This window comes from Candoia aspera, chromosome 12 (assembly GCF_035149785.1).
Source record: "Candoia aspera isolate rCanAsp1 chromosome 12, rCanAsp1.hap2, whole genome shotgun sequence".
Lineage (NCBI taxonomy): Eukaryota > Metazoa > Chordata > Lepidosauria > Squamata > Boidae > Candoia > Candoia aspera.
Window position 1 is genome coordinate 17,659,853 of NC_086164.1, and position 13,999 is coordinate 17,673,851.

Here is a 13,999-nt window from a genome sequence, read left to right on the forward strand (position 1 = left end):
CCGTGAAGGGCCACCCAAGACGGGAAGGTCATGACAGAGAGGTCAGACTAAACGCGATCCCTGGGGAAGGTAATGGCAACCCACCCCAGTATTCTTGCCGTGAAAACTAAATGGATCAGTACAACCAGAGATATGTCAGTATACCATCGGAAGATGAGACCCCCAGGTCGGAAGATGGTCAAAATGCTACTGGGGAGGAACAGAGGATGAGTTCAACTAGCCCCAGACGTGATGACGCAGCTAGCTCAAAGCCGAAAGGACGGCTAGCGGCCGACGGTGCTGGTGGTGAACGGCGAATCCGATGTTCTAAGGATCAACACGCCATTGGAACCTGGAATGTAAGATCTATGAGCCAGGGCAAATTGGATGTGGTTATTGGTGAGATGTCAAGATTAAAGATAGACATTTTGGGCGTCAGTGAACTGAAATGGACTGGAATGGGCCACTTCACATCAAATGACCACCAGATCTACTACTGTGGACAAGAGGACCACAGAAGAAATGGAGTAGCCTTCATAATTAATAGTCAAGTGGCTAAAGCAGTGCTTGGATACAATCCAAAAAATGACAGAATGATCTCAATTTGAATTCAGGGCAAGCCATCTAACATCACAGTGATCCAAATATACGCCCCAACCACAAATGCTGAAGAAGCTGAAGTAGAGCAGTTCTATGAGGATCTGCAGCACCTACGGACAACACGCCTAAAAGAGATGTTATTTTCATCACGGGAGACTGGAATGCTAAGGTGGGCAGTCAAATGACACCTGGAATTACAGGTAAGCATGGCCTGGGAGAACAAAACGAAGCAGGACATAGGCTGATAGAATTTTGCCAAGACAACTCACTCTGCATAACAAACACTCTCTTCCAACAACCTAAGAGACGGCTTTATACATGGACTTCACCAGATGGACAACACCGAAATCAGATTGACTACATCCTTTGCAGCCAAAGGTGGCGGACATCTATAAAGTCGGTAAAAACAAGACCTGGAGCTGACTGTAGTTCAGATCACAAACGTCTTCTTGCACAATTTAGGATCAGACTAAAGAGATTAGGGAAGACCCACAGATCAGCTAGATATGAGCTCACTAATATTCCTAAGGTGGAGGTGAAGAATAGATTTAAGGGACTAGATTTAGTACATAGGGTCCTGGAAGAGCTATGGACAGAGGTTCGCAACATTGTTCAGGAGGTGGCAACAAAATACATCCCAAAGAAAGAGAAAACCAAGAAGGCAAAATGGCTGTCTGCTGGGACACTAGAAGTAGCCCAAGAAAGAAGGAAAGCAAAAGGCAACAGTGATAGGGGGAGATATGCCCAATTAAATGCAAAATTCCAGAGGTTAGCCAGAAGAGATAAGGAATTATTTTTAAACAAGCAATGCGCAGAAGTGGAAGAAGGCAATAGAATAGGAAGGACAAGAGACCTCTTCCAGAAAATTAGAAACATTGGAGGTAAATTCCAGGCCAAAATGGGTATGATCAAAAACAAAGATGGCAAGGACCTAACAGAAGAAGAAGAGATCAAGAAAAGGTGGCAAGAATATACAGAAGACCTGTATAGGAAGGATAACAATATCGGGGATAGCTTTGACGGTGTGGTCAGTGAGCTAGAGCCAGACATCCTGAAGAGTGAGGTTGAGTGGGCCTTAAGAAGCATTGCTAATAACAAGGCAGCAGGAGACAACGGCATCCCAGCTGAACTGTTCAAAATCTTGCAAGGTGATGCTGTCAAGGTAATGCATGCTATATGCCAGCAAATTTGGAAAACACAAGAACGGCCATAAGACTGGAAAAAATCAACTTATATCCTCATACCAAAAAAGGGAAACACTAAAGAATGTTCAAACTATCGAGCAGTGGCGCTCATTTCACATGCCAGTAAGGTAATGCTCAAGATCCTGCAAGGTAGACTTCAGCAATTCATGGAGCGAGAATTGCCAGATGTACAAGCTGGGTTTAGAAAAGGCAGAGGAACTGGGGACCAAATTGCCAATATCCGCTGGATAATGGAAAAAGCCAGGGAGTTTCAGAAAAACATCTATTTCTGTTTTATTGACTATTCTAAAGCCTTTAACTGTGTGGACCATAACAAATTGTGGCAAGTTCTTGGTGGTATAGGGATACCAAGTCATCTTGTATGCCTCCTGAAGAATCTATATAACGACCAAGTAGCAACAGTAAGAACAGACCACGGAACAACGGACTGGTTTAAGATTGGGAAAGGAGTACGACAGGGCTGTATCCTCTCACCCTACCTATTCAACTTGTATGCAGAACACATCATGCAACATGCTGGGCTTGAGGAATCCAAGGCTGGAGTTAAAATCGCTGGAGGAAACATTAACCATCTCAGATATGCAGATGATACCACTTTGATGGCTGAAAGCAAAGAGGAACTGAGGAGCCTTATGATGAAGGTGAAAGAAGGAAGTGCAAAAGCTGGCTTGCAGCTAAACCTCCAAAAAACCAAGATTATGGCAACCAGCTTGATTGATAACTGGCAAATAGAGGGAGAAAATGTAGAAGCAGTGAAAGACTTTGTATTTCTAGGTGCGAAGATTACTGCAGACGCTGACTGCAGTCAGGAAATCAGAAGACGCTTAATCCTTGGGAGAAGAGCAATGACAAATCTCGATAAAATAGTTAAGAGGAGAGACATCACACTGACAACAAAGGCCCGCATAGTTAAAGCAATGGTGTTCCCCGTAGTAACATATGGCTGTGAGAGCTGGACCATAAGGAAGGCTGAGAGAAGGAAGATCGATGCTTTTGAACTGTGGTGTTGGAGGAAAATTCTGAGAGTGCCTTGGACTGCAAGAAGATCAAACCAGTCCATCCTCCAGGAAATAAAGCCAGACTGCTCACTTGAGGGAATGGTATTAAAGGCAAAACTGAAACACTTTGGCCACATAATGAGAAGACAGGACACCCTGGAGAAGATGCTGATGCTAGGGAGAGTGGAGGGCAAAAGGAAGAGGGGCCGACCAAGGGCAAGGTGGATGGATGATATTCTAGAGGTGACGGACTCGTCCCTGAGGGAGCTGGGGGTGTTGACGACCGAGAGGAAGCTCTGGCGTGGGCTGGTCCATGAAGTCACGAAGAGTCGGAAGCGACTAAATGAATAAACAACCACCACCAAGCAGAGCACTTGTGAATTCCCTCTCTTCATTCAACTTCTCACCAGTGGCCTGCACCCTCTTTGCCTTCCCCTGCTTCAATTAAACCCCAAAGGTAGACTTCACAAGAGGACTCCCTCTTGCCATGAGGGAATCCTCTCATGGTCTTGAGGAGAAAACCTACTCTTGAAAAATAGTGGGTGAATTTCTCCTTCCATAATGAAATGGCCCAACTAATTCTACCACCCAGAGATTGGGTGGAGAAGATCCAAAGGCTATCTATGCCCACCATTACAGTTTACTTCTCTTTCCTGAAGCTAAACTTGTTAGTTGCTTCCGAAGGAGACACCCCTCTTTTGTCTGCTAATAAATAGCCTTCTCCAAGGAGGCCATCTTGAGAATGGCTTCCCCCACAGATCTTAAAGGGTCATTATGGGAGAGAGAGTCTTTCAGGGAGTCGGATCCTAAGCTGTTTCAGGGCTAGAACATTAACATCTTAAATGGAAAAGAATTTGGAACAGATTTGTTTGAAGAGCTGATTTTCTGCCCCTAACCTTGGTGATTGAATCAGCATCATAGGAAGGTTCCACTTCAACCCCTGACATTTTCCCCTATGGATCCATTGTTTCTTCATAATCTTTTTTTTTTTTTTTTGAGTACCAGGAGGGAATTCAGACCTTTCAACTTCTCACATACCATAATTTAGCCCATGAACCTTCTCTTAGAGGTTAAAATCAAATCAGCCTGTTCTCTCCTGTCTGAATGTGGTGAACACTTTTGCAAAACACCTTCCCCTCAGGTGGCCTTTCTTTTGCTTTCAGGTTTCTTAAGCTATCGAGGCAAACAAAATCTCTTCTCTGCATTCTTGTCAGGCACCTCTAATTCAAGCAAAGTGGTGAGCTGGGTTGTTATAGTTACTGTCCTGTGAATCATCTCAGCATTTTTGCAATAACATTTCCAGGGAATGGCATTTCACGTGCTGACAGAGAAAACTTTTATTGAGAATTGGGATGAGGTCAGACAGATGGGTGATCCGTGGAGTTACATGCCTGCCTTTATCTTCTAATCATGCTCAGGAAATTAGATGCTCTTTTTCTACAATATTTTTCCCCTTCCATTTTTGGAAAGCCTCTTAACAGTGGCACAGAAGATGGGGAGGAGCGGGGAGCTGAAAACCCCATAACCATCAACTATCAATCGTGAAGAGATAGGGTGCATGCATATGTCATGTAACCTAACTATCAAATTTAATTGCTATCTGGGTTTGCCCAACAAACTGGTCAGCTGATGGTTCAAAGAGGCTTGGTTCATACAATGCACTAAGCTTCTGTCTACCCAAGGTAGCCCAGACCAGGTAATCTTTCTTTCTTTCTTTCTTTCTTTCTTTCTTTCTTTCTTTCTTTCTTTCTTTCTTTCTTTCTTTCTTTCTTTCTTCCTTTCTTCCTTTCTTCCTTTCTTCCTTTCTTCCTTTCTTTCTTCCATCCATCCATCCATCCATCCAATATACATAGCCATCTATTCCATATTAGTGACCCTGGGCAGCTCACAAAATAAAAAATAACACTGCAAGTCTGATTGCACTGTACTTCCGCCTCCTTCCTACACTTCAGTAAATTAGGGAGGCTTTGCCCAAGCTCCTCCTAAATGTGACCTTGTTGCTCTGGGCTTAAAAAGCATTTCAGCCCCTTTGCCTAGGTGACAGTTCCTGGATCTCTCCATCAAGGTCTCCTTCCTTACTCTCCACAGCTACTACTCCTTCCCCCTAATTTCAACAAAGCATGGGAAGCATGCAGGTTATCATTTTGGGGTTCTTTCCGACCCCTTTACCAGAGTGGAACTGTCTTTTGTGTTATGTCTCTGTGGTTGTATTCTTCTCTTACATTGCACTGGTGCGTATGTCTGCACCAGGAACACAGGCAGGCTGCACACTTTCTGTCCTGGGCCACACGTCCAGGAAGGAGGCAGGCTTGGAATGGGAGAGACCTCAACATTCCAGATCACTGCCCCTTTTCCACAGATGTTCTGGGGAATCTTGCCCTGGAATTTTCTCCTCTGTAGCCTCCAGCTAGATTTAACCTACAGTGTTTTCACAATCACTCTTGGGCTGGTTTCTCTCTACTAAATTTGGACCTGTTCTGTTTAGTTTTCAGAGCATTATGGTGTAAACAGGAAGAGTTGCAGCTCTTTTTACTTAATTTCTTTCCAACATTCCATTGGGTTGAAAGAAGTACAGATAGTCCTCACTTAACAACCATTCATTTAGTGATGGTTTGGACTTACGATGGTGCTGGGAAAAAACTACTTATGACCGGTCCTCACACTTAAGACTGTTCCAGCATCCCTACGGTCACGTGATCACGATTTGGGCACTTGGCAACTGGTTTGCATGTATGACCATTGCTGCATCATGTGATCACCATTTTTGACTTTCCCAGCCAGCTTCTGGCAAGCAAAATCAATGGGGAACTGTGTGATGCACTTAATGACCACGTGGCTTGCTTAACGCCCATGGTGATTCACTTAACAACTGCCACAGAAAAGGTTGTAAGATTGGGTCAGATCCACTTAATTACCACTTCACCTAGCAACCGAAATTCCAGTCCCAGTTGTGGTTGTTAAATAAGGACTACCTGTAGGAAATACTATATTCCATTGGCAGAGAGCAAGATCTGTGTAGGCATGTCTAGCAAAATGTAAACAGTGGGGCCAAATTCAGCCTGCCAAGATCCCTGGTGATATGTTTTGCCGTATGTTTAGAGTAAGTATTTTCCCCTTGCCACCCACCCACTCCATGTCAATACTCTGGAGATTTCAACCTGCTGAAGCAGGAGGCAGACAAGGACTGTTTCTGATCTGTAATCTGGAGCCCCTTCAAAAATGTTCAGTAAACTGGCATGGGTTCTCCTTGCTTGTTTGGGGTTATGTACCACTATTGTCAAAAGCATTGCCCACTGCAGCAATCCCTTCTGTGGGCAAAATAATGTTTTTGCCATAACAATGAACAGACTTCAGTCAGTTCTGAGACAAAAAAAAGCCTGAGGACTGGGAGGAAAATATATTTAACAGGTTGATCCACAGAAAGACATAAATTGATGAGTGCATTAGTTTATTACCAATCCTTCAATCTCATGGGGGCGGGGAGAGAAGCGGGAATTATAATATTCATATGCAAGCTTAAGCAGCTAAACAAGAAAGCAAAATAATAATAATAATAATAATAATAACAACAACAACAACAACAACAATAATAATAATAATAATAATAATAGAATTAGGCCTAAAGGCCTGCTTTCCTCTTCCCACATTAACACTAACCAAATTTAGCATGTTGTACGATTACAGCTGCTTGGTCATTAACTGAGCTAGTTAACATGTTGCATGAAAACATCATTAAGCCACATTCTAGCCATCCTCAATTTAGACTGGTAGATTGTTCAAAAGCAGCTCTTGTGGCCACCTTATAGTTCAGCTGAGTGAACCATGGTTGAGTTGAGTAAACCATGGTTCAGTTGATCACAGTAAGCAGAGTCCATAAACATGGCCAATTTGCTAGTTGATAAAGCAATGCATCCATTTTTTCCAAATCTTCCTTTGGCCTTTTAAGCTATTCTTGGCAGGCATAGGAGTGTTTTATTCTATTTAAATACAGGAATGGTGGTCATCCAATAGGGGATTCCCAAGCTAACCTTGTTATATTTTTAAACAAAACATGTTTACCAACTCACAGAAGGATCAACCAAGTTTTAAGGCTAGCTGCTGTCCTCCAACAATATGCCATTAATCTTCCAAGAAGGGCCAAATCAGGCAGTTTGAGGACTGTGGGTAGGCAGGCAAGGCAGACTCCCTGGCTGCCAATCACTGGTTTAAGTAATGCTGTCTCAGGGGTTGTTTTTGCTGTTTGAATTTATTTTATCATGGTTGTTGTAACCATTTATTTGATTCCCAGAGCAGAGCCTACCACTCAAAGGAATTGGTTGTACTGGGAAGCAAGCTTTGGGGGCAGCAAGCATCATCAAAGTTATTATGCTTGACACTACAACATCATAAATATATGTGTATGTATAGTCAAGCATCAGAAATCTTATAAAGTCTCCTGCAAAAACGCAGAGATTTTGCAAGACCTGGCCAAAATTCTTGCAAGTTAGCTATTTTTTTTAAAAGTTCATTTTTATTGCTTGAAATGCCTTCTTGCATTATCCCAGTTGTTCCCATCCAATTCGATCTGGTAGATTGGGCATGCTACGGATCCCGTCAGCCAAAGAATGTCGGTTGGCGGGGACTAGAAGGCGTGCCTTTTCAGCCGTAGTGCCTGCACTCTGGAATATTCTCCCCTCAGAGATCAGGATGTCCCCAACCTGTTGGCCTTCCATAAGGCCATGAAGACCTGGTTATGTGGCCAAGCCTGGGGCCCCGAACGTGTGAATGGTCCCGTTTCTTGGTTGTATTGACATCTTACATTGTTTACTTGGCAGCCATGTATATTTATTTTTCATTGTAATTGTTTTAATTGTAATTGTTTTATGGTTTTATGGTTTTTATTGTTATGAGCCACCCAGAGTCACTAGTTGAGATGGGCGGCTATAGAAATTGAATGAATGAATGAATGAATGAATGAATAGGCCCCGTGATCCTGACCCTTGACGGTGAACCCTGCTTGTTTCTATTCATAGGCCAGACCATTCCCCTGCAGTCATGGTCCAGTTATTAGATATCTTCCTAAAGGAAGTTGTGCTTGGTTGGGGTAATAGCATCTCCCAGCACTTAAAATAAGGTAGCAATGCATTTCTCCCCTGAGCTGGCTCAAGGTATTTTGTTACCTAGGTGAGTGGCAAGAAAAACACATGGATGCAGATCAATGTTCACATATACCGAAGAAGGTGGAGGGAATAATATATAAATAAAGAGTTTCAAACCTTGCAGATTAGACAACAAGGCATCTTCAGTCCCCTTAGTTTTGTAAATCAGTACATTAAAAGCAATGTCTGTATCTATTCCCTGCCCCCACCTTGGAATGTAGTGATTCAACAATTATTTCTTTGCAACCAAATAGCAGTTGAATGAGAAAAATGAAGACCAACCAGCTAGCTAATGCCTGCCTTCAAGAGAAAATATATACTTGAAGCATGCAAACTTTTTGAAGCTCGGAGACTAGCTTATACTCATGATGGTTGGAGGACTCAGTCGATAACAGCCAAAGTGGCAGGACCCCGCAGACAGGTAGTCTTCATTTAGCAAGTGCCACAATCAGTGATGAAAAAGTAACTTTGTGACCAGTCCTTGCATTTACGACCTTTGCAGGTCTGTAAAGCAAAGGAAAGCTGAAGTCAGATAGTAAGCACAGTCACAGTTTCACTTAGAGACCGCTTTGCTTAATGGCCAAGTTGCCAGACCCAATTGTGGTTGCTAAATGAGGACTGCCTGCTGTGGGACAGAAAAAAGATCTGCCATCTTTCATGAACAGTTTTGGCATTTTAAAAAAAGCGAGGTACGTTTAGCCAGCCTGATAGTTTACATTACAAGCTTCCAATATATGGTGATTTGATATCAGCAGCACGGTCCCTGGGGATTCTAAAGATTGCAGAATGTGTGTGTATGTGTGTGCACTCACACATGAGCAGGTGTGTGTCTTCCCCCCACCCCCATCCCAGGCGTTGCCTGCAGCCTGTTCACATCTGATTTGAAATTTACAGTCCAGTTTCATATTTTCTCCCAAGTCCTTTGTTATTTTCTCTGTATCATCTCTTGCAAGGCAATCCTCTGTGGAGAAAGCTATATATGATTGCCATTTTCGTTGTCCCTAAAAAAAAACAAATATAGCCCACTGATCTTTTCAGACCTTTGATCATTCTGATTCCTTTTTTCTTCCCCTTTTTCCAGTTCTATGGTAACCTCTGAGGGGCAGGGAACCCAAAATGTAGCATTATGATTACCTGTAATTATAATTTATGTACTACCAGCACAGCAATTCTCAAGAGTCTTTGCCTTGAGGCACTTACAAACTAAAACTTGACAGAGGAGAAATGATGGCTTTAAATAATCCAAGCCATAGCGTAATGATTGATTTAAATGTTAGCAAGGCTAATTCTAAAACTACCTTGATAAGGGCAGTTGAAGATGGATTGATTGATCGGTTGATTTTTGTGCATGTCCAACTGCCAATTTGTTTATTTCTTTATTAAATCTGTTTGGCTGGCCACTTGCCAAGTGATTCTGTACAACTAACAAGGGTGAAAAACAATAATGCAGAAAAATGATAAAAATATAGTAAGGTAAAACAATGCCCTGGGGATTACACATACAGGTTATAGCAAGCTCAGGGGTTTTTAACACTGCAAGATCAGGGCCTACTGAATTTGGGGAGGCAGTGGTTCCAGAGGGCAGGTAGAGAAGACATGTCTCCTGGGTCCAGTGAGATGTCACTGTTTAATAGATGGACCATGGACCAAGCAGAGGTAATTGGAGACAGGTAGGCCCAGAAATATCCAGACCTGATGCCATGAAAGACTTCAAAGGTGACCACTTTGAATTGTACTGGTAACCAGTGCAATTTGTGCAGTAAAGATGTCACATGGGGGCACTGTGGTGCTCCCATAACTACTCACACTGCTACAGTCTGGACCAGCTACATTTTCCAAGTGGTCTTCAAGGGCACCTAAGGTAGAGCATGGTGCAATAAAGGGTGTGAATGGCTGTCAGCAGGGCCTCCTGATCCAGAAATGGGTGCATCTGGGAGCACAGGATGGATTTGGGCGAACCCACAGCTGCCACCTGCTCTTCCAGCAGAAGCTAGGAGTCAAGGAGGACCTCCAAATTGTATACCAGTTCCATCTGGAGTAGTACAACTTCATCTAGAACTAATGGTGGAAGATCTCCAGAGTTGGGTGGTCCCCAAATCCACAGTCACATGGTATTGCTATGGTGGAGCCTAAACCTGTTCATCTACCTCCAGACTCCCAAAGCCTCCAGACACCAGGATAAAACCTTGACAGCATCACTTGGTCAGCCCAGGGTTGAGATATCTAGCTGGGTATTATCAGTGTACTAATGATACCTAACTCAGTGCCATTGGATTACCTCACCCAGTGGCTTCATTTACAGTAGATGTTAAAAAGGAAAAGGGAGGCCATCAAATCCTGAGTCACATTACGTAACAGAGATCTAGAGCTAGATCTCTTCCTCACCCAACTGAAGCTGTCCTGGAGGAAGAGATCCACCACAACACTGTGTCCATCCCCTCTACTTCCAATGCCCTGAGTTGGTCCAAAAATATACCATGATTAATGGTATTGAAAGCTGTTGAGAGATCAAGGAGAGCCAGAATAGACACACTATCTCCATTCTGAGCCTGTCAAAGGTCACAATGCTGTCTCAATATTATGCCCAGACCTGAAACCTGACTGGAAGGAATCCAGATAATCTGCTTCCTCCACAGTCCTCTAAAACTTCAGACCAACACCTTCTCTAAATCCTTCTCCAGAAAGAGACATTGGAGACCAGTCAGAAATTATTCAACTATGTTTGGTCCAGTGATGATTTCTTTAAGAGGGATTTTATTAAGTACTGAATGAAGTGCATCCCTTCAGCCAAGGATGAATTCACCACCTCTTGGATCCAACTACACATCATCTCCCAGGAGACCTTGACTAACCAGGATCTAATCAACAGATGGCTGCATTCACAGCCTCAAGGATTCCATGCACTTTCTCAAGATTCATATATTCAAGCTCATCTCAGATAACCAAGCCACAGCATGCCTCAGTCACCTCAACAGGACATGCACAATCACAGAATCCAGCTTAAAGCAGATCCAAGCAACTTTATCCATCAAATACCTTGAATAATCCTCACAATGGCCCTACAAATATTCCTCTGACCTCCCTCCCTAGTATGACCTGGGTCACATTAAACAGGGTTGCCAGCCAGCATTGTGTGGATGTAATAAGAGAGGGGAAAAAAACTCAAATTAGGGTCTGAATTTTTCTCCATCACTGGTGATGAGTCAATTGTTGACACTATATTTAATAATGTTAGCATATTACTCTTCGTGTTTTAATTGCGATTTTGACTGGCATTTTTATGTTTATTAATCATTGTGTGGATTTATGTATTGGGTTTTATACGCAGGCTCTGTGGTCTATCTAGAGTGACTGGTTTCGGATGGCCGACAAATCTCATAAATAAATAAATAAAAGGGACATCATCTTCTAGTCCAGCTGAAGACAGCAAAGTGGCTTCAGAGGCATGAGAAAAGCTGCATGGAGCATAACTCAGGATCCACAACTTTCCTGTCTAGTTGTTGCCATGCAAGATCATGCTTCATTCATCTAAAAGGTATGACTGGTATGGTTTACTGCCCATTTCAGCCTATAGGTAGGTCAAAGATACTCCCAGTATTCCAAACTGACCATGTACCAAGTTCTCCTGGGTCCCCTACTGTATCCCATGTAAACAGAAGCAACCCCATGAGGACTCTGCAAACATTTGATGCTGGGATTTGACTCAAAGGTAATTCATTCGAATTCCAAACTAATTCTCCAAATCAGATCAGCTCGATGATTCAAACCAGCCCCACAGACTGTTGAACTGGTTCACCCTATCCCCACCCCCCACATTCAGAATATTGCATGTGTTGATCTCTTGGATGCTGCCGTCCCTCCCTGTGGAGATAAAATAGCAGCACCTAAGTTCATTCTTGACATACCTGTTTCTCCCCACTTCGCTTCCTGTAATTCAGAAGCAGTTCCACGGCCCCCACCACTTCTTTCCGTATTGCATACAGAAGCGCATCACCCACGTAGATGTTGTGGCTCAGTAGTAACTCCATGATCTCTAAGTTTTCGTTCTCTATGGCTATTAGAAGAGCACTGCGGCCAAGAGGGTCCATGCAGTTGATGTTGATGTTGTAGTAGATCTCCGCCTCCTCTAAGGAATGTTTCACGCTGGCATAGTCCCCCTTCTCCACAGCACTGAGGTAGGCCTTCTCCTCCAAGGACAGTTCCACTTCTGCCCGTACAATTTGCAGCGGGATCCGGTCTCTATAGGGGGAATAATTCACTTTTTTGTAATACAGCTGAGCCATTTTTCATAGCGACTGGGTGGCCTGTTTGGAAAACAAAGAAGGAAGGGATTTATAGGAGACAGTTCCTAAATTCATTACTGGGAAAGACTACATGCAGAACATTCCACATCAACTTCTTCTGAACCTGAAGTCCTCCAGATGTATTGGATTAGCTCTCCTGATCCCAAACTAGCATGTCCATTATGTGAATTCCATAGAAAATCAAACTCCAGCATATCCGGAAAGCACCAAGCGTATGCTCCTTAGGACTTTTTTGACCCCTTGATCGTCACTAAATGGGGAGGGTCATTTACTACATTTGTCATTGTAGTATGTTGGCACCATCACTTAGATTTTGAATTTCTTAACATAGTATTTTGTTTCAATTCATTTTAGTATTTTCATTCTTAATTACTTTTGGATTGTAGTATATTGATTGCTTCCGTTTTTATATATAGGTATTAATGTAAGATTGTTGCTGTTGTATAGTTCTGTTGTGTCTGGCCTTAGGGCTGTAATAAACATGAATGAATGAATGAACAAACAAACAAACAAACAAACAAATGTAGTATCTTGACTGGAGCCTAGAATGAAACCTGAGAAGGTTCAAACCAGGATTTCAGTTGGATCCTAAAACTTTCTAAACAATTCATGGCCTGTCACTGCCTAAACCAAACATCTTCAATCTGGTGCCTTCCAGATAAATCCCTATCATTTATCCCAACTTGCCCAACAAATGCAAGGGCTCCACCTTAAAGTGGTCAAGACTCATCTGCTTTACTCAGTTGCTACAAAGGTCGGCATTATTGTTAGGATCAGGTCGGATTTGGTGGGTTACCTCAAGCAATTGGAGGAAGGATGGAATAGGAAAAAAGGTAGTAGCCAATGCAACTAGTAGCTCCATAGCCGTATGCGATGTTTTACTACACCGAGCCAGTTGTAGTGTAATGGTTGAAGTATGGGTCTTGGACCAGACAGGTCAGGTTCAAGTCCCAACTTAACCAAAGAGCTTCCTGGGTGAGTTTGAGGCAGGCATTCTCTTTGAGCTCCACCTATTCAGAAGGCTGTTGTATAAGCCACTTTGAACTCTGATAGAAAGGGTAGGATAGAAATGCAGGCTATAAAGAAAATAATTATCTCTCTACCCAGCCCTGAATCAGCTCTATTTAGACTAGCTGCAACTCCTCAAGGATGTAAGGCACTGGTAGCATTAAAGAAGACTTCAGTGGTCCATATAGCCCTACTCAGCTGAAGGTCCTCCAAACACAGCTTATGCATTGACACCAAAGGAGGAGGCTTACCAAAAAACCAACAACCCCAGACTTTATCAACATCACTTACTAAAAATCTCTGCCAGCCTAAATACTACACAATTATGAATCTACCACCTAGTGCTGAACTGTTCCTTTTTTTCCAGAGAATTCTTATTCGGATTGATGATATAGAACTTGCTTCTTTCATAGGAGAAGAAAAAAAACAGTGAAGTTCTCCTGGCCAGACTGTGGCATTTTCACACTTAGTTACCAGATGCCCCAAAGAGTGTCTTCCACTGAACAATCCTATCACCAGTGGCCTTCCTGCATTTTCTTTAAATCCCAAAGGAAGTCACCTGCAAGAAGTTCCTCTCTGGGACTTGTTCAGACTGAAAGGAGCATCTGGCCAGGGAGGCTTTTGCGTGACATAAAGATCTGTCACAGAAAACCACATCGTCAGCAGTAGCACCCTCAGCCCGCTCCAGAAATGAAGGGACATCAAAGATGCTACCCAGAATCCTTACACAGTTTGAAAAAGGAGCCTTTCCCAGAACTTCAGTTGCA

At 43.0% G+C, this 13,999-nt stretch overlaps 1 protein-coding gene across 1 annotated transcript in view; it reads right to left on the reverse strand.

Annotated features, from left to right (window-relative positions):
* The window catches only part of TRPC5 (transient receptor potential cation channel subfamily C member 5), a 132,269-nt gene extending 120,066 nt beyond the window's left edge, over positions 1-12,203 (reverse strand). Inside the window, exon 1 of the mRNA XM_063313359.1 lies at positions 11,826-12,203. Coding sequence (XP_063169429.1) covers positions 11,826-12,203 — 378 coding nt within the window. The remainder of the gene's footprint in view (positions 1-11,825) is intronic.
* Between the last annotated feature and the right edge of the window lie 1,796 nt (positions 12,204-13,999).